At 43.2% G+C, this 21,457-nt stretch overlaps 1 protein-coding gene across 1 annotated transcript in view; it reads right to left on the reverse strand.

Annotated features, from left to right (window-relative positions):
- The window catches only part of prkcda (protein kinase C, delta a), a 34,146-nt gene that overhangs the window by 8,995 nt on the left and 3,694 nt on the right, over positions 1-21,457 (reverse strand). The window contains exons 2-9 of the mRNA XM_023991437.2: positions 9,166-9,301; positions 8,749-8,948; positions 8,601-8,670; positions 8,042-8,201; positions 5,918-5,949; positions 5,634-5,719; positions 2,889-3,018; positions 2,693-2,793 (exon numbers count right to left, since the gene is read on the reverse strand). Coding sequence (XP_023847205.1) covers positions 2,693-2,793; positions 2,889-3,018; positions 5,634-5,719; positions 5,918-5,949; positions 8,042-8,201; positions 8,601-8,670; positions 8,749-8,948; positions 9,166-9,280 — 894 coding nt within the window. The 5' untranslated portion in view covers positions 9,281-9,301. The remainder of the gene's footprint in view (positions 1-2,692; positions 2,794-2,888; positions 3,019-5,633; positions 5,720-5,917; positions 5,950-8,041; positions 8,202-8,600; positions 8,671-8,748; positions 8,949-9,165; positions 9,302-21,457) is intronic.

Raw genomic sequence — 21,457 nt, forward strand, 5'->3', positions numbered from 1 at the left:
TTATGCCCAACCCTGTGTGGTGGGGATGTCCTGGGGTTGTATCCCTGTCTCTACCATCTTTTTCTATCTATCGCTCTTGTATTTGATTTGGTGGCTTTACCGCGGCTGGTGCTGTTCCCCTAGTCCATGACCACTCGACACCCCGGAAGGACTGGGGAAGAWGGAAAGGTAACAGTGGCTTGACCGCGGCCCGACCTGACTCCCCAGTCCACGGTCCACCCGACACCTGAAGGGCTTATGGATGAAGGAAAGGTAACAATGTCTGGACTGGGGCACAAAAATGGCTGGTCCGGATCAAATGGAGTGGGCGGAGTCCAAAACCTCCCCAGCACCATCACGCTTGGGACCAACAKGTGCTCCGTCCACTACTACGGCATGCCCAAACTATGCAGGAACTGCGGCCAACTGGGCCATCTGGCCGCAACCTGCACAGCCATCATCTGTAAGATCTGTAAAGACATCCATCCCACCTCAGACTGTATCTCTACACGCCGCTGCAACCTGTGCTGGAAAAGGGGCCACTTCCTACACCGGCAGGGCAAGGGCAAGGGCCACCACCACCAACCCCAACCCCACTAACCCAAATCTCAACCCCAACACCCCACCCGTCCACTAGACAACAACTCCTGAATCAACACTAGAAATGTCACACTGAAAAATCAACACTAGGTAACACTGGCCAATTTGCTGTACCAAACTTRATCTGGACATTTCTGACAAGTAATAGCTCTCTTATGGTATGCAATGACTAACATGACAAGAGGAACTGATGATGCGCTAACCAATTTCAAAATTGCACCTAGTGCATTCTACTATTTCAACAAGAGTAAGTTAAGCCAGACTGAGTTCCTTAAAGGGGGGGGTGGGGGACCCCTTTAAGGGAGCCATAACATATATGTTATGGCTTTACACCCCCTGCTATATTGTGGATAAAGAGTTACCTGTCTAACTGAACAAAGAGGGTGTCCTTTAATGGAAGCCTCTCCAACATAATCCAGGGGAATCAGGAATTCCCCAGGGCAGCTGTCTAGGCCCGTTACTTTTTCAATCTGTACTAACTAAAGGCATTGTATTTGGGACAAATCATTCACTAAACCCTAAACCTCAACTAAATCTTGTAATGAATCATGTGGAAATTGAGCAAGTTGAGGTGACTAAACTGCTTGGAGTAACCCTGGATTGTAAACTGTCATGGTCAAAACATATTGATACAACAGTAGCTAAGATGGGGAGAAGTCTGTCCATAATAAAGCGCTGCTGTGCCTTCTTAACAACACTATCAACAAGGCAGGTCCTACAGGCCCTAGTTTTGTCAAACCTGGACTACTGTTCAGTTGTGTTCAGGTGCCACAAAGAGTGACTTAGGTAAATTGCAATTGGCTCAGAACAGGGCAGCATGGCTGGCCTTTGGATGTACACAGAGAGCTAACATTAATAATATGCATGTCAATCTCTCCTGGCTCAAAGTGGAGGAAAGAATGACTTCATTACTACTTGTATTTGTGAGTGGTATTGACATGTTGACTGCACCGAGCTATCTGTTTAAACTACTGGCACACAGCTCGGACACCCATGCATACCCCACAAGACATGCCACCAGAGGTATCTTCACAGTCCCCAAGTACAGAACAGACTACGGGAGGCACACAGTACTACATAGAGCCATGACTACATGGAACTCTATTCCACATCAAGTAACTCATGCAAGCAGTAAAATGTGATTTAAAAGTACACCTTATGGAGCAGCGGGGACTCTGAAGCAACACAAACATAGGCACAGACACATGCATACACACATGATAACATACGCACTATACACACACTTACACATAGATTTTGTGTTGTAGATAAGTGGTAGTAGAGTAGAGGCCTGAGGGCACACACTTAATATGTTGTGAAATCTGTTATGAATTTATTGTAATGTTTTTCAAATGTATAACTGCCCCAATGTTGCTGGACCCCAGGAAGAGTAGCTACTGCCTTKGCAGCAGCTAATGGGGATTGATAATAAATACAAACAATTCTTATACTGCCAGAAAGATTAAAATCTCACCTTTCTGGTAAAGAAAATGTATACATCGGTGATGTGTAGTCACTTTTGAGGACACAAGCTCAAGTTCACAGTACAAATATGAGAAAAATATGAAAATATAAAAAATCATGTACGATTGTTTCCCTATTGAACAAAAGTAGGGGAATAGGGCTTGAAATGATTGAAATTCTTTCTAAATATACTAACAATCTAATTCTAAATTACTTACTATAATATTTCACCTGTCTTATAACTGTATAATAAATATGATCATACTTAGTGACAGTACAAAATTGGCACCATTTCATATAACTGACGACAGAGCATTGTCTGTCCAGTGTCCTCTGAGCGACGCAGAGACGCCATTGAAATGCCTGCTGACTCGTTGCAACTTCAGCTTTAAGCACATATTGATTTTGGTTGTCTGTAACCAAGAGAAAGTGGTCTTGTTCAATTCCACGAAATGATTATGTATTTTTACATGTTGAGAGCTCTAAATCCATCTGAGAACATCACAGCGAGATGACTGCTTTTGCTGCAATCGCTTGCAAGAACATACGTCCACATACACGGGACACACAGACCACATGCCTGCACTCTTGCACAGATACATATATGCCTGCTCGCTTGCACATACACACAACAAACTCTTTCACTTACCTGGCTGACTTGAGTAAGTGCTTCAGCTAGTAGTTTCTGGTTGATTCCACAAAGGTTGGCCACTTTATCCTGACACTTATGATGCACATTCATGGCACAATCTACAAGAGAATAGAAAGAGTTACACTATACTGTATAGGTAAATACAATGACAACACAAACACATCAGACACAGCACACACACACAGCTCCCTACCTTCACACTTGAGGCCCTGTTTGACCAGGCCCCACAGCAGACTGCCACAGTGGTCACAGAAGGTAGGACTCATGTAGTTGTGGTTCTTGAAGCGGTGTGGCATGTCAATCTTAAAACGCTCCTTCTGGAACTGTGATGGACACACACACAATTCATCAACACCCAGATCCATCGGTACCAATTGGGGGCAAAACACCCGCCTGGGAGGGTACCTCATGGCCCTGCGCACCTGTCTCATCATCCCCATTTCTCTTCCTCTCTCTCTCTCTGTCTCTCTCTCTCCTTCCATGCTCTCTCCCCCTCTCCTTTTGTTTTGCATCCCGTGGTGTGATGCTTCCTGTAGTAGTGTTAGTGGGGTTCCTTAGAAGGCCACAGACTGACAGACACACTTTCTCTTGGTCTCCTCTCCTGCTCTATCTCCAGTCTACAGATGGCCTTATTTAAGCCCCTCTCTCACTCAGAACATGCCCCTTCTCACCACTCCTCAGGTGTGAGTGAATGCAGAATCCCTCACTTTTGAATGTAACTAAGCTCAGTTATCTGTGCTCTTTTGTCCACTCTATTGATTAATATTGACTGGAATGTGAGGGGACCTCATCCGATTGGTTGCAGACCTGATTGATGCCTGCTAGTTTGGACTCTGACCCTATGACACTTCGACAGCTAATGGCATCACAGCTACACACTAAAAACAAATGGTTCTATATAGTTCCATTTGTTATTTGGCTGTAACCATAGCGGAACACTTTTTGGTGCTATATGGAACCTTTTGTTGAAGGCTCTATAAAGAACCATGTTTAAGGTTTTAAATATAATCTGTATGGTGCTATAAAGAACCCTTTCCTAACGTTCTATAAAGCAGGGTTTCCTAAACTCGGTCCTGGGTGCACATCTTTGTTTTTGCCTGTGCACTACACAGCTGATTCAAATAATTAACTAATCATCAAGCTTTGATTAATTGAATCAGCTGTGTAATGCGAGGGCAAGAAACTAAAAGTGCACCGGGGGGAGGGGGGGGGGCAGGACCGAGATTGGGAAATCCCGCTATGGTTACAACTCTTTTTGGAGCTATATAGAACCCTATTTTTATGGAGAATGGTTCTACAAAGAACCTTTCTCAAACTCAAAGATTCTTTGTAGAACCAGGGAGTTTTTAATTTATTTTGGTGTAATAGCCATATCATATTGTAAAAAATCCATAGGTTTTATTATTGTGTTTATTAACAAATTGAATCAGGTGTGCTAGCTCTGGAATGGCTTGGGGTCCCTGAGGAGATCATTGAGAACTACTGACTTCTCAATTGACACAAGGCCATACGTGAGTCTTTTACAAGACACAGTAACTGGCCATAGTCATATACACTGAGTATACCAAACATTAGGAACACCTCCCTAATATTGAGTTGCATCCCCCCTTTTGCCCTCTGTACACCCTCAAGGTGTCGAAAGCATTCCAAAGGGATGTTGGCTGGATGTCCTTTGGGTGGTGGACCATTCTTGATACACACAGGAAAATGTTGAGCATGAAAACCCCAGCCGCGTYGCAGTTCTTGACACAAACCTGTGCACCTGGCACCAACYCCTCCTGTCTCAGCTTCCAGTATTTATGCTGCAATAGTGTATGTGTCGGGGGGCTAGGATTAGTCTGTTATATCTTGAGTATTTCTCATGTCTTATCCGGTGTCCTATGTGAATTTAAGTATGCTCCCTCTAATTCTCTCTCTTTTTCTCTCTCTCTCTCTTTTCTCTCGGAGGACCTGAGCCCTAGGACCATGCCTCAGGACTACCTGGCCTGATGACTCCTTGCTGTCCCCAGTCCACCTGGTCATGCTGCTGCTCCAGTTTCAACTGTTCTGCCTGCGGCTATGGAACCCTGACCTGTTCACTGGACGTGCTACCTGTCCCAGACCTGCTGTTTTGGACTCTCTCTCTCTACCGCACCTACTGTCTCTAACTCTGAATGATCGACTATGAAAAGCCAACTGACATTTACTCCTGAGGTGCTGACCTGTTGCACCCTCTACAACCACTGTGATTATTATTATCTGACCCTGCTGGTCATCTATGAACATATGAACATCTTGGCCATGTTCTGTTATAATCTCCACCCGGCACAGYCAGAAGAGGACTGGCCACCCCTCAGAGCCTGGTTCCTCTCTAGGTTTCTTCCTAGGTTCTGGCCTTTCTAGGGAGTTTTTCCTAGCCACCGTGCTTCTACATCTGCATTGCYTGCTGCTTGGAGTTTTAGGCTGGGTTTCTGTACAGCACTTTGTGACATCGGCTGATGTAAAAAGGGCTTCATAAATACATTTGATTGATTAAAATTTGATTACTACCATACCCCGTTCAAAGGCACTTGCATGTATTTGTTTTTCCAATTCACTCTCTGAATGGCACACATACACAATCAATGTCTCAACTGTCTCAAGGCTTAAAAATCCATCTTTAACCTGTCTTCTCCCTTTCATCTACACTGAAATAGATTTACCAAGTTACATCAATAAGGGATCATAGACTGACCAGGTGAAGGCTATGTCACGGAAAGAGCAGGTGTAGTTCATGTTTTGTATAATCAGTGTATAACATGTAATAGTCTAACTAAACAGATTAGATAAACTGGAATGACACTCACACTCACGGTTGCAGGGAGAGGGAGAAAACTCCACTTTGGACTGACACAGGACAAGTAAATAAGGAAATTAATAAATGTCCTAATTAATGAATGAATAAGTAGTCCCAACGTACCACAGTGTCCCGGCTGTTGGCGGCCGTGCCCGTACACCTGCCAATGATCTTGTCGATGCATTTCTTATGGATGGCTGCATTGCATTCTGGGAGAGAAGGGATATGGAGTACATTGCTGGCAGGTGAGCACCATTCATTCAGGCAGGTATGAAAGTCACTGGTAGTGCTGTAGTCTGCTCTGCGTTGTGGGAGTGTTCATAACTACAGTGTTTATAATGTGTATCTATGATGTTGTGTGCATGGGTTTGTATAGCAGTAGGTTGTCCATGTTATTGTACACTTACGTCTGCACTTGTAGCCTTGCTTGTTGAGGCCCCTGTAGAATACAAAGGTATAGGAGTGAGAGATTATGGAGGGCCAGTGAAGATGATGATCACCTAATGATTAGGTGCTGTGCTGATGATGAAAGGAGAAAGTGAGAACGGAGTACATACTGTACAGTCACGACCAAAATTATTGGCACCCTTGATAAAGACGAGCAAAGAAGACTGTATAAAATAAAGAACATAAATACTGAGCTATTTTGTATGCAAAAAATATGGGGAAATTATATTATTTCATACTAATACAATTGCTCAGAGAAAACCTTTTTTTTAGTCATAAAATAAAATATAAAAAAGATACTTGGCAGAATTATTGGCAGCCCTAACGATTCTTATAATAAAATCTAACAAAATTGAATCTGCATTAACATTCATCTTTGTTTTAAGTTCATTTCTGCTTAAGGAACTATATTGTGGCCTTTCAGGGCTTCCTGTTTCACTGGGGTTAAAGAAGTTGGTCCATTTGTCATCCATCACCATGGGGATAGGCAAAGAACTCGCTAATGAAAAGAGACAAATGGTTTTTGACTTTCATAAATCAGGCAATGTGTACAAAAAACATACTGAAAAAACGAATATACCGCTTACCACTATTAGGGAAACAATGAAGAAGTTTATAACCCCTGGAACAGTGGTAAACTTGCCTGGAAGAGGACCCACGTGTATCTTKTCCCCACGCACAGTGAGGAAGATGGTTTGGGAGTCAAAGAAAAGACCAATGGCAACAGTTGGAGAATTACAGGTCGCATCCTGGGGTTGCCAAGTCTCCAAATCTAGAATTAGACGCCACCTCCATGCCAATAGACTATTTGGAAGGGTTGCCATAGAAAAGCCTTATTGAGAGCAACCAACAAATGTAAACGCCCAGAGTTTGTTAAACGGCATTGGCACTTGGATTCGAACCGGGTGCTATGGTCAGATGAGACACAAATAGAGCTCTTTGGCCACACACACCAGTGGTGGGTTTGGCCTTGAAAGAAGGATGCATATACAGAAAATAACCTCATGCCTACTGTAAAATATGGTATATTGATGTTATGGGTCTGTTTTGCTTCCACATGAGGCTGTTTTGCTTCCAAATGAAGTTGTTTTGCTTCAACTGGTCATGGGACCTTGTTGGGCAGTCCATATGCGCAGACCGAAGAATATCAAGGATCTGGAAAGATGCTGTATGGAGGAATGGTCTAAGATCCCTCCCAATGTGTTCTTCAATCTCATAAAACATTATAGAACAAGGCTAAGTGCCGTTATTTTTGCTAGGGGAGGGTGCACAAAGTATTGAAAACGGGTGCCAATAATTTTGATACCCATCTTTTTCTCAGAGCAGTTGTATTCGTTTTTTTTTTTGAGCATACAATATAGCTCAGTATTTGTATACTGTTTATTTTATACACTCTTAGAGAAAAAAGGTGCTGTCTACAAGCTACCGTAAAAGGGTGAACCCTTTGAAGTGCCCTTTTGGTTTGCACATAGAACCCTTACCAGGGTTCCACATGAAACCCAAAAGGGTTCTACTTGGAACCAAAAAGGGTTCTCCTATGGAAACAAGAACTCTTTTGGAACCCTTTTTTCTAAGAGTTTACAGTCTTTTTTGCTAATCTTTATCCAGGTTGCCAATAATTGTGGTTGTGACTGTAGCTGACAGGTGAGCACTGTTTATACAGCAGCAAACGGAGACTCTGTCACCGTCTCTACAGACACCACCTATTCTAGTAGAACACAACACACTACAGCAATTGAAAATAAATGACTAGCAGTGGAAGCTGTACTGATTTTGCAAATACACTGCTAAATGTTGTGCAGGTATTTCCACACAATGCAGGATTTCTGACCCGCTTAATGAGCCAACAACCCTAGGTCTAAAGGTAGRTAGATAGAAGGAGATTACTAAGACATTGTCTAATCTTATCTCCCCACTCAGTCTCTCAGCATAAAGTAGACCGACCAAGACGTTGCCACTTAAATTAGGTGAATGGAACTGATAATAAAACTTGTAAATATTGAATCACTTCTGTTAGCATAAAGCTAACAGATATTAGATCTAGGAGTAAAGAGCCAGATGGCTGGACAGACTGAATAACTGACCAGACAAACTCTCTGCAGACGGAGCAGAAGGTGGGCTGTCTGAAGAAGGTGGCGATGAACTCGTGACATTTGACCTCGTGGATCTTGGCCTGTTTGATGGCTCCTCGCCTGCGGTTTATGGTGGGCCCCCCTTCCTCCTCCTTCGTGGGCAGCTTGCCCTCTATGGGTGACAGGGAGAGAAGCATCAGTGGAGCGCTACAGTTTAGAAACATGAATGTAGCGTTAGGAACAGTAGGGACAACATTTGGAGTGCTTGGTCCACTGTTGGTATGAGAAGACAGGCAAAACCTTATATAGGAAAGCCAAGTAACGAGAACTATGTTTAGAAAACCGGGATTCATATACAAGACCTGTACATGACTGCAAGAATGTGTGTGCTGTCTGATCTGTCTGTATTCAAGAAGTAAGTGCAGTGAGAACAGATGAGAACCAAGGGAACAGACAGAAGGCGTTCAGTGTGACAAACATGACATAAAAGATACATTCAAAACAGGCCAGGTAGGAAGGGAAAAGTAGAGGATGAGAAGAGGAGAAGTGGGCTTTGTCTCCTGACTCTCACCTGTATCAGTTGCTCCCTCCAAGAAGAACTGTACTGCCATCATCACCTTCCCTGAGGGCTGCAGGTCCACCTGAACACAAACAATCATCTGTAAATTAGATACATAATTCAGGCAGGTCGGTAGAGAATCCGACTGCAGCCCTCTTACCCAAAATTCAGCACGGCCGTTGCCCTTTTTGCAGCGCTCGGCAAGGACGGACACGCCCACTGTGACCTCGGCCAATGGCTCCTCRGCAGTCTTCATCAGCAGCACCTGCAGGACACGCCCCTCGTAGATGTGGGCGTCGAAGCTGGCCTTCCAGGCTGGGAACATGGTGGGCTTCCTCTGAACCAGGGTCTTACCACGCTCTGGAGAGAAGGAGGGAGAGAGGGAAAGAGGGGGAAGGAGAGAGACAAGTTAGATAGAGGTTAAAAAGATAAGTTAGATAGAGACTGGTTTTTCATACTCTTGTGTGCATATCTGTACCACACTGGTTACAGGTTACAATGTGATTCTATGGGACAATGGGACTAAAATAGTCCTACTATAACACAGTAATAACTACAGTAATAGTCAGATTATCACCGGTGGTGAGGGCCTCCTTCATCTTGATGGCACAGAAGGGGGGATCAGAAGGGGTCAGCGGAGACAGCACACCCAGGTCGTAGGAGTTGAAGGCGATCCGCAAGAAGGGCGCCATGGTGATGTGTCACTGGGCCACCTGTTCAAAGACATGGCCAAGCAGAATGTAACCACGGCAACATATTTGCAGTGACATGTCCGTCACTCAGCCTCCTGTTCATACACACATGACAGCCGTGATTCAGTAACATCACCATCTGTTATGAGGGGTTTGCACACATGACCACACGCACGCAGGCACGCGCATGCATACACACACATCCACCAGCATCAGTCACATGCTACTAATGTGGATAATTGTTTCATGAGTCAAAGTTTGGACACACCTACTCATTTTAGGGTTTTTCTTTATTTTACAATTTTCTACATTGTAGAATAATAGTGAAGACATCAAAACTATGAAATAACACAYATGGAATCATGTAGTAACCAAAAAAGATTTGAGATTCTTCAAAGTAGCTATCCTTTGCCTTGATGAGAGCTTTGCAGACTCTTGGCATTCTCTCAACCAGCTTCATGTGGTGTGCTTTGATAAAAGGTTTGCTTTGATAAACGTTCATTTGTGGAATTTCTTTCCTTCTTAATGCGTTTGAGCTAATCAGTTGTGTTTTGACAAGGTAGGGGTGGTATACAGAATATAGCCCTATTTGGTAAAAGTGTCACAACCTGATCTGTTTCAACCGTCCTTGTGCTTGTCTCCATCCCCCCTCCCAGGTGTCGCYCATCTTCCCCATTATTCCCTGTATTTATACCTGTGTTTTCTGTCTGTCTGTGCCAGTTTGTCAAGTCAACCAGCGTTTTTTCTCCTAGCTCCTGTTTTTTCMCAGTCTGTTTTTCTCGTCCTCCTGGTTCTGACCCTTGCCTGTCCTGACTCTGAGCTCGCCTGCCTGACCATTCTGCCTGCGCTTGACCTCGAGCCTGCCTGCTGCCCTGTACCGTTTTGGACTCTGACCTGGATATGAACTCTTGCCTGTCCCCGACCTACCTTTTGCCTACTCCTTGGATTATAATAAATATCAGAGCTCAGCTCTTCAAGTGCAGTTGCAAAAACCATCAAGCGCTATGGTGAAATTGGCTCTCATGAGGACCGCCACAGGAAAGGAAGACCCAGAGTTACCTCTGCTGCAGAGGATAAGTCATTAGAGTTACCAGCCTCAGAAATTGCAGCCCAAATAAATGCGTCACAGAGTTCAAGTAACAGACACATCTCAACATCAACTGTTCAAAGGAGACTGCGTGAAATCAGGCCTTCATGGTAAAATTGCTGCATAGAAACCACTACTCAAGGCCACCAATAAGAAGAAGAGACTTGCTTGGGCCAAGAAACACGAGCAATGGACATTAGACCGGTGAAAATCTGTCCTTTGGTCTGATGAGACCAAATTTGAGATTTTTTGTTCCAACCAAGAGTATGTGAACGGATGATCGCCTCATGTGTGGTTCCCACTGTGAAGCATGGAGGAGGAGGTGTGATGGTTGGGGGTGCTTTGCTGGTGACACTGTCAGTGATTTATTTAGAATTCACGGCACACTTAACCAGCATGGCTATCAGAGCATTCTACAGCGATACGCCATCCCATCATTTGTTTTTCAACAGGACAATGACCCAAAACACACCTCCAGGCTGTGTAAGGGCTATTTGACCAAGGAGAGTGATGGAGTGCTGCATCAGATGACCTGGCCTCCACAATCATCTGACCTCAACCAAATTGAGATGGTTTGGGGTGAGTTGGACCGCAGAGTGAAAGAAAAGTAGCCAACAAGTGCTGTGGATATGTGGGAACTCCTTCAAGACAGTTGGAAAAGCATTGCAGGTGAAGCTGGTTGAAAGAATGCCAAGAGTGTGCAAAGCTGTCATCAAGGCAAAGGGTGGCTACTTTGAAGAATCTCAAATATAATATATATTTTGATTTGTTGAACACTTTTTTGGTTACTACATGATTCCATATGTGATATTTCAAAGTTGAATGTCTTCACTATTATTCTACATTGTAGAAAATAATACAAAAATAAAGAACAACCCTTGAATGAGTAGGTGTGTCCAAACTTTTGACTGGTACTGTATGTATCCACATGTGTGTATATTACAGGAGGCTGCTGAGGGGAGGACGGCACATAATAATGTCTGGAATGGAGTCAATGGAATGGTATCAACCACATAGAGCTATTCATTTTACAATAATGGTTCTATGTTATAACAGTTAACAAGTTATAACTGGTTAATAGTGAATAACAGTTCATTTAACTCAACTATGGAAAGAAAATGTATTTGCTTGATCTAGGATGGGAAAATCTTAAGTAGATTTTGTGTTCTTGGCGAAGGTAAAACTATGTATTTACTCTTATGTGTTTGATACCATTCCATTAATTCCATTCCAGCCATTACTAATGAGCCCGTCCACCCCAAGTAAGGTGCAACCAGCCACCCGTGGTGCAACCAGCCATTATTTATGTGAGTGAGTATATTCGTGTGTGTGTGTGTGTGTGTGTGTGTGTGTGTGTGTGTGTGTGTGTGTGTGTCAGTGAGTGTGCGTGTGTGAGTGAGTGACTCTAGTTAGCGAGTGAGAGTATGGGTGTGTATGAGAAATAAAGATATTCTGAGTCACCTTAACAAACAGGAACTATTTGTGATATAGGCCTAAACCTACTAATGAGAAACAGAGCTGAGACAACGCCCTTCTCACATATCTCACATCCACATGTGACTTTAACTTTACTGACACTGTAAACCAAACTCTGATGGTTCAATCTCACATTAGAAGGACCCTAATCCAAACCAACACACACACAGCCTACAATAGGAACACAGAAAACATGGCATTTAAGCACTTCTGTCAAGAACAGCTTCATTTATAATTTTGTCAGTGAGAATGTGTGTATGGTGTGAAATTATAGTAGCAGGTGTTGAAGAACGTGTGTGTGTGTGTGATCTCTGTGATTCTCTCTGAGTGTAATGTAGCTCTGGTGGTGAAGGTATTTCCCTGCATCCTGGGAGGGAGCAAGTCTCAACAAGTCCAAAGTCTAAAGAGGGCTCCTCAACAACATTCCTGTGTTTCTGTTCCCCAGCTTTACACCACCACCCATACACGTCAGAAATATGTCAGGAAACAAAGAAATGATGGCAAAAACAAGGAAAGAAAATAGAGAAAAAGTAAAAGAGGACAGAAAAATGACAGACAGAGGAATGACATTCAGCATGTATTAAAGCAGGAGTCGATGTGTTCAAGCTTTGAGCTGTGATGATTCCGGGTGTTGATCAATAATAAACTCTGTGTGTGTGTGTGTGTGTGTGTGTGTGTGTGCGCCTGTGTTACCAGGCAATCACAGAGATTGGTGCCAGCCGCACCAATGTATCGGAAGGAAACACCGTTCAACTGACGACCAAGGTCAACCTGCAGGTGCCCGGCCTGCCACAAGGAGTCACTAGAGCGCGATGAGCCAAGTAAAGCCCCCCCTCCCCGGCCAAACCCTCCCCTAACCTGGACGACACTGGGCCAATTGTGCACCGCCCTATAGRACTCCCGATCACGGCCAGTTATGATACAGCCTGGGATCGAACCCAGGTCTGTAGTGACACCTCTAGCACTGTGATGCAGTGCCTTAGACCGCTGTGCCACTCAGAAGGCCCAATCATTTTTTTTAAACATGAAATGCTCTATGTGAAATGCATTATGTGGGTTGAATGCTATAACAACACATTATAAAACAATTCATAAAAGTCCCATGATGGTAGTGATTGCCCATTACTGCTTATCACTTATTAACATTACTTTATTTTAATAAAATATTTCAGTTGTTGTATACAGTGGGGCAAAAAAGTATTTAGTCAGCAACCAATTGTGCAAGTTCTCCCACTTAAAAAGATGAGAGGCCTGTAATTTTCATCATAGGTACACTTCAACTATGACAGACAAAATTAGGAAATAAAATCCAGAAAATCACATTGTAGGATTTTTTATTGAATTTATTTGCAAATTATGGTGGAAAATAAGTATTTGGTCAATAACAAAAGTTTCTCAATACTTTGTTATATCCCTTTGTTGGCAATGACAGAGGTCAAACGTTTTCTGTAAGTCTTCACAAGGTTTTCACACACTGTTGCTGGTATTTTGGCCCATTCCTCCATGCAGATCTCCTCTAGGGCAGTGATGTTTGGGGCTGTTGCTGGGCACAACGGACTTTCAACTCCCTCCAAAGATTTTCTATGGGGTTGAGATCTGAGAACTGGCTAGGCCACTCCAGGACCTTGAAATGCTTCTTACGAAGCCACTCTTCGTTGCCCGGGCGGTGTGTTTGGGATCATTGTCATGCTGAAAGACCCAGCCACGTTTCATCTTCAATGCCCTTGCTGATGGAAGGAGGTTTTCACTCAAATCTCACGATACATGGCCCCATTCATTCTGTCCTTTACACGGATCAGTCGTCCTGGTCCCTTTGCAGAAAAACAGCCCCAAAGCAGATGTTTCCACCCCCATGCTTCACAGTAGGTATGGTGTTCTTTGGATGCAACTCAAGCATTCTTTGTCCTCCAAACACGACGAGTTGAGTTTTTTACCAAAAAGTTATATTTTGTTTCATCTGACCATATGACATTCTCCCAATCTTCTTCTGGATCATCCAAATGCTCTCTAGCAAACTTCAGACGGGCCTGGACATGTACTGGCTTAAGCAGGAGGACACGTCTGGCACTGCAGGATTTGAGTCCCTGGCGGCGTAGTGTGTTACTGATGGTAGGCTTTGTTACTTTGGTCCAAGCTCTCTGCAGGTCATTACTAGGTCCCCCGTGTGGTTCTGGGATTTTTGCTCACCGTTCTTGTGATAATTTTGACCCCACGGGGTGAGATCTTGGCGTGGAGCCCCAGATCGAGGGAGATTATCAGTGGTCTTGTTGTCATCCATTTCCTAATAATTGCTCCCAACAGTTGATTTCTTCAAACCAAGCTGCTTACCTATTGCAGATTCAGTCTTCCCAGCCTGGTGCAGGTCTACAATTTTGTTTCTGGTGTCCTTTGCCAGCTCTTTGGTTTGGCCATAGTGGAGTTTGGAGTGTGACTGTTTGAGGTTGTGGACAGGTGTCTTTTATACTGATAACAAGTTCAAACAGGTGCCATTAATACAGGTAACGAGTGGAGGACAGAGGAGCCTCTTAAAGAAGAAGTTTCGCAGGTCTGTGAGAGCCAGAAATCTTGCTTGTTTGTAGGTGACCAAATACTTATTTTCCACCATAATTTGCAAATAAATTCATTAAAAATCCTACAATGTGATTTTCTGGATTTCTTTTCCTCATTTTGTCTGTCATAGTTGAACTATACCTATGATGAAAATTACAGGCCTCTCATATTTTTAAGTGGGAGAACTTGCACAATTGATGGCTGACTAAATACTTTTTTGCCCCACTGTATAATACATTTGTTTTATTTGCTGACTTTATTATTTCATTCCAAGTCATCATCTCATCTCTATAGAGCTGCTGTCTATGCGGTCTGACAAAATCACTATTTTATTAGTTCTTCAAAGTAAATAAAGCATACTTTTATGACTGCTGAATACCTACTAGCAATCACTTAGATCATGTATTTTCAGGTAGAGATACCTCACGAAGAAACTGCTCTGTACATTAGTAGCATGTGAGTGATGGGTGAGCGTGTGTAAACTGCTCTGTATATAACTCTTTGCCTGTCCCCGACCTACCTTTGCCTTACTCCTTGATTTATAATAAATATCAGAGCTTCAGCTCTTCAAGTGCAGTTGCAAAAAACCATCAAGCGCTTATGGTTGAAAATTTGGCTCTTCATTGAGGACCCCACAGGAAAGGAAGACCCAGAGTTACCTCTGCTGCAGAGGATAAAGTCATTAGAAGTTACCAGCCTCAGAAATTGCAAGCCCAAAGTAAATGCGTCACAGAGTTCAAGTAACAGGACACATCTCAAACATCAACTGTTCAAAGGAGACCTGCGTGAAAATCAGGCCTTCATTGGTAAAATTGCTGCTAGAAACCACTACTCAAGGCCACCAATAAGAAGAAGAGACTTGCTTGGCCAAGAAAACACGAGACAATGGACATTAGGACCGGTGAAAATCTGTCCTTGGTCTGAATGAGACAAATTTGAGATTTTTTTGTTCCAACCAAGAGTATTGTGTGGAACGAATTGATCGCCTCATGTGTGGTTCCCCACTGTGAAGCATGGAGGGAGGAGGTGTGTGGTTGGGGGTGCTTTCTGGTGAACACTGTCAGTGATTTATTTAGAATTCACGGCACACTTAACCAGCATGGCTATCAGAGCATTCCTACAGCGATACGCCATCCCATCATTTGTTTTTCAACAGGACAATGACCCAAAACACACCTCCAGGCTGTGTAAGGGCTATTTGACCAAGGAGAGTGCATGGAGTGCTGCATCAGATGACCTGGCCTCCACAATCATCTGACCTCAACCAAATTGAGATGGTTTTGGGTGAGTTGGGACCGCCAGAGTGAAAGAAAAGTAGCCAACAAGGCTGTGGATATGTGGGAACTCCTTCAAGACAGTTGGAAAAGCATGCAGGTTGAAGCTGGTTGAAAAATGCCAAGAGTGTGCAAAGCTGTCATCAAGGCAAAGGGTGGCTACTTTGAAGAATCTCAAATATAATATATATTTTGATTTGTTGAACACTTTTTTGGTTACTACATGATTCCATATGTGATATTTCAAAGTTGAATGTCTTTCACTATTATTCTACATTGTAGAAAATAATACAAAAATAAAGAACAACCCTTGAATGAGTAGGTGTGTCCAAACTTTTTGACTGGTACTGTATGTATCCAACATGTGTGTATATTACAGGAGGTGCTGAGGGGAGGACGGCACATAATAATGTTCTGAATGGAGTCAATGGAATGGTTATCAACCAATAGAGCTATTCATTTTACAATAATGGTTCTATGTTATAACATGTTAAACAAAGTTATACTGGTTAATAGTGAATAACAGTTCATTTAACTCAACTATGGAAAGAAAATGTATTTGCTTGATCTAGGATGGGAAATCTTAAGTAGATTTTGTGTTCTTGGCGAAGGTAAAAATATGTATTTACTCTTATGTGTTTGATACCATTCCATTAATTCCATTCCAGCCATTACTAATGAGCCCGTCCACCCAAGTAAGGCAACCAGCCACCCGTGTGCAACCACCATTATTTATGTGAGTGAGTATATTCGTGTGTGTGTGTGGTGTGTGTGTGTGTGTGTGTGTGTGTGTGTGTGTCAGTGAGTGTGCGTGTGTGAGTGAGTGACTCTTAGTTAGCGAGTGAGAGTATGGGTGTGTATGAGAAATAAAGATATTCTGATCACCTTAACAAACAGGAACTATTTGTGATATAGGCCTAAACCTACTAATGAGAAAAACAGAGCTGAGACAACGCCCTTCTCACATATCTCACAATCCACATGTGACTTTAACTTTACTTGACACTGTAAACCAAAACTCTGATGGTTCAATCTCACATTAGAAGGACCATAATCCAAACCAACACACACACAGCCTACAATAGGAACACAGAAAACATGGCATTTAAGCACTTCTGTCAAGAAACAGCTTCATTTATAATTTTGTCAGTGAGAATGTGTGTATGGTGTGAAATTATAGTAGCAGGTGTTGAAGAAACGTGTGTGTGTGTGTGATCTCTGTGATTCTCTCTGAGTGTAATGTAGCTCTGGTGGTGAAGGTATTTCCCTGCATCCTGGGAGGGAGCAAGTCTCAACAAGTCCAAAGTCTAAAGAGGGCTCCTCAACAACATTCCTGTGTTTCTGTTTCCCCAGCTTTACACCCACCACCCATACACGTCAGAAATATGTCAGGAAACAAAGAAATGATGGCAAAAACAAGGAAAGAAAATAGAGAAAAAGTAAAAGAGGACAGAAAAATGACAGACAGAGAATGACATTCAGCATGTATTAAAGCAGGAGTCGATTGTGTTCAAGCTTTGAGCTGTGATGATTCCGGGTGTTGATCAATAATTAAACTCTGTGTGTGTGTGTGTGTGTGGTGTGGTGTTGCGCCTGTGTTAACAGGCAATCACAGAGATTGGTGCCAGCGCACCAATGTATCGGAAGGAAACACCGTTCAACTGACGACCAAGGTCAACCTGCAGGTGCCCGGCCTGCCACAAGGAGTCACTAGAGCGCGATGAGCCAAGTAAAGCCCCCCTCCCCGGCCAAACCTCCCCCCTAACCTGGACGACACTGGGCCAATTGTGCACCGCCCTATAGGACTCCCGATCACGGCCAGTTATGATTACAGCCTGGGATCGAACCCAGGTCTGTAGTGACACCTCTAGCAATGTGATGCAGTGCCTTTAGACCGCCTGTGCCACTCAGAAGGCCCAATCATTTTTTTTAAACATGAAATGCTCTATGTGAAGCATTATGTTGGGTTGAATCTATAACAACACATTATAAAACAATTCATAAAAGTCCCATGATGGTAGTGATTGCCCATTACTGCTTATCACTTATTAACATTACTTTTTTTAATAAAATATTTCAGTTGTTGTATACAGTGGGGCAAAAAAGTATTTAGTCAGCAACCAATTGTGCAAGTTCTCCCACTTAAAAAGATGAGAGGCCTGTAATTTTCATCATAGGTACACTTTCAACTATGACAGACAAATATTAGGAAATAAAATCCAGAAAATCACATTGTAGGATTTTTTTATGAATTTATTTGCAAATTATGGTGGAAAATAAGTTATTTGGTCAATAACAAAAGTTTCTCAATACTTTGTTATATACCCTTTGTTGGCAATGACAGAGGTCAACGTTTTCTGTAAGTCTTCACAAGGTTTTCACACACTGTTGCTGGTATTGGCCCATTCCTCCATGCAGATCTCCTCTAGAGCAGTGATGTTTTGGGGCTGTGTTGCTGGGCAACACGGACTTTCAACTCCCTCCAAAGATTTTCTATGGGGTTGGATCTGGAGACTGGCTAGGCCACTCCAGGACCTTGAAATGCTTCTTACGAAGCCACTCCTTCGTTGCCCGGGCGGGCGGTGTGTTTGGGATCATTGTCATGCTGAAAGACCCAGCCACGGTTCATCTTCCAATGCCCTTGCTGATGGAAGGAGGTTTTCACTCAAAATCTCACGATACATGGCCCCATTCATTCTGTCCTTTACACGGATCAGTCGTCCTGGTCCCTTTGCAGAAAAACAGCCCCAAAGCATGATGTTTCCACCCCCATGCTTCACAGTAGGTATGGTGTTCTTTGGATGCAACTCAGCATTCTTTGTCCTCCAAACACGACGAGTTGAGTTTTTACCAAAAAGTTATATTTTTGTTTCATCTGACCATTATGACATTCTCCCAATCTTTCTTCTGGATCATCCAAATGCTCTCTAGCAAACTTCAGACGGGCCTGGACATGTACTGGCTTAAGCAGGAGGACACGTCTGGCACTGCAGGATTTGAGTCCCTGGCGGCGTAGTGTGTTACTGATGGTAGGCTTTGTTTACTTTGGTCCAAGCTCTCTGCAGGTCATTCACTAGGTCCCCCCGTGTGGTTTCTGGGATTTTTTGCTCACCGTTCTTGTGATAATTTTGACCCCACGGGGTGAGATCTTGCGTGGAGCCCCAGATCGAGGGAGATTATCAGTGTCTTGTATGTCTTCCATTTCCTAATAATTGCTCCCACAGTTGATTTCTTCAAACCAAGCTGCTTACCTATTGCAGATTCAGTCTTCCCAGCCTGGTGCAGGTCTACAATTTTGTTTCTGGTGTCCTTTGCCAGCTCTTTGGTCTTGGCCATAGTGGAGTTTGGAGTGTGACTGTTTGAGGTTGTGACAGGATGTCTTTTATACTGATAACAAGTTCAAACAGGTGCCATTAATACAGGTAACGAGTGGAGGACAGAGGAGCCTCTTAAAGAAGAAGTTTGCAGGTCTGTGAGAGCCAGAAATCTTGCTTGTTTGTAGGTGACCAAATACTTATTTTCCACCATAATTTGCAAATAAATTCATTAAAAATCCTACAATGTGATTTTCTGGATTTCTTTTCCTCATTTTGTCTGTCATAGTTGAACTATACCATTGATGAAAATTACAGGCCTCTCATATTTTTAAGTGGGAAGAACTTGCACAATTGATGGCTGACTAAATACTTTTTTGCCCCACTGTATAATACATTTGTTTTTTATTTGCTGACTTATTTATTTCATTCCAAGTCATCATCTCATCTCTATAGAGCTGCTGTCTATGCGGTCTTGACAAAATCACTATTTTATTAGTTCTTCAAAGTAAATAAAGCATACTTTTATGACTGCTGAATACCTACTAGCAATCACTTAGATCATGTATTTTCAGGTAGAGATACCTCACGAAGAAACTGCTCTGTAATTAGTAGCATGTGAGTGATGGGTGAGCGGTTGTAAACTGCTCTGTACATTAGTAGCATGTAGTGATGGGTGAGCGTGTGTAAACTGCTCTGTACTTAGTAGCATGTGAGTGATGGGGAGCGTGTGTAACTGCTCTGTACATTAGTAGCATGTGAGTGATGGGAGCGGTGTAAACTGCTCTGTACATTAGTAGCATGTGAGTGATGGGTGAGCGGGTAAACTGCTCTGTACATAGTAGCATGTGAGTGATGGGTGAGCGTGTAAACTGCTCTGTAATTAGTAGCATGTGAGTGATGGGTGAGCGGCTGTAAACTGCTCTGTACATTAGTAGCATGTGAGTGATGGTGAGCATGTGTAAACTGCTCTGTACATTAGTAGCATGTGAGTGATGGGTGAGCGTGTGTAAACTGCTCTGTAAATAGTAGCATGTGAGTGATGGGTGAGCGGTTGTAAACTGCTCTGTACATTAGTAGCATGTGAGTGATGGGTGAGCGCATGTAAACTGCTCTGTACATTAGTAGCATGTGAGTGATGGGTGAGCGTGTGTAAACTGCTCTGTACATTAGTAGCATGTGAGTGATGGCGTGAGGTGTGTTAAACTGCTCTGTAATTAGTAGCATGTGAGTGATGGGCTGGTGAGCGTGTGTAAACTGCTCTGTAATTAGTAGCATGTGAGTGATGGGTGAAGCGTGTGTAAACTGCTCTGTACATTAGTAGCATGTGAGTGCATGGTAGCGTGGTAACTGCTCTGTACATTAGTAGCATGTGAGTGATGGTGAGCGTGTGTAAACTGCTCTGTAAATTAGTAGCATGTGAGTGATGGGTGAGCGTGTGTATACTGCTCTGTACATTAGTAGCATGTGAGTGATGGGTGAGCGTGTGTAAACTGCTCTGTAAATTTAGTAGCATGTGAGTGATGGGTGAGCGTGTGTTAAACTGCTCTTACATTAGTAGCATGTGAGTGATGGGTAGCGTGTGTAAACTGCTCTGTACATTAGTAGCATGTGAGTGATGGTGAGCATGTGTAAACTGCTCTGTAATTAGTAGCATGTGAGTGATGGAGTAAGCGTGTGTAAACTGCTCTGTACATTAGTAGCATGTGAGTGATGGGTGAGCGCATGTAAAACTTGCTCTGTAACATTAGTAGCATGTGAGTTGATGGTGAGCGTGTGTAAACTTGCTCTGTACATTAGTAGCATGTGGAGTGATGGGTGAGCGTGTGTAAACTGCTCTGTAATTAGTAGCATGTAGTGATGGGTGAGCGTGTGTAAACTGCTCTGTACATTAGTAGCATGTGAGTGATGGGTGAGCGTGTGTAAAACTGCTCTGTACAATTAGTAGCATGTGAGTGATGGGTGAGCGTGGTAAACTGCTCTGCTACATTAGTACATGTGATTGATGGGTGAGCGTGTGTATAAACTGCTCTGTACATTAGTAGCATGTGAGTGATGGGTGAGCGTGTGTAAACTGCTCTGTACATTTAGTAGCATGTGGAGTGATGGGTGAGCGTGTGATACTGCCTCTGTACATTAGTAGCATGTGAGTGATGGGTTAGCGTGTGTAAAACTGCTCTGTACATTAGTAGCATGTGAGTGATGGGTGAGCGTTGTAAACTGCTCTGTACATTAGTAGCATGTGAGTGATGGGTGAAGCGTGTGTAAACTGCTCTGTACATTAGTAGCATGTGAGTGATGGGTGAGCGTGGTTAAACTGCTCTGTAACATTTGTAGCATGTGAGTGATGTGTGAGCGTGTGTAAACTGCTCTGTACATTAGTAGCATGTGAGTGATGGGGTGAGCGTGTGTAAACTGCTCTGTACATTAGTAGCATGTGAGTGATGGTGAGCGTGTGTATACTTGCTCTGTAAAT

The sequence above is a fragment of the Salvelinus sp. IW2-2015 genome, linkage group LG1, assembly GCF_002910315.2.
Source record: "Salvelinus sp. IW2-2015 linkage group LG1, ASM291031v2, whole genome shotgun sequence".
Taxonomy (NCBI): Eukaryota; Metazoa; Chordata; class Actinopteri; order Salmoniformes; family Salmonidae; genus Salvelinus; species Salvelinus sp. IW2-2015.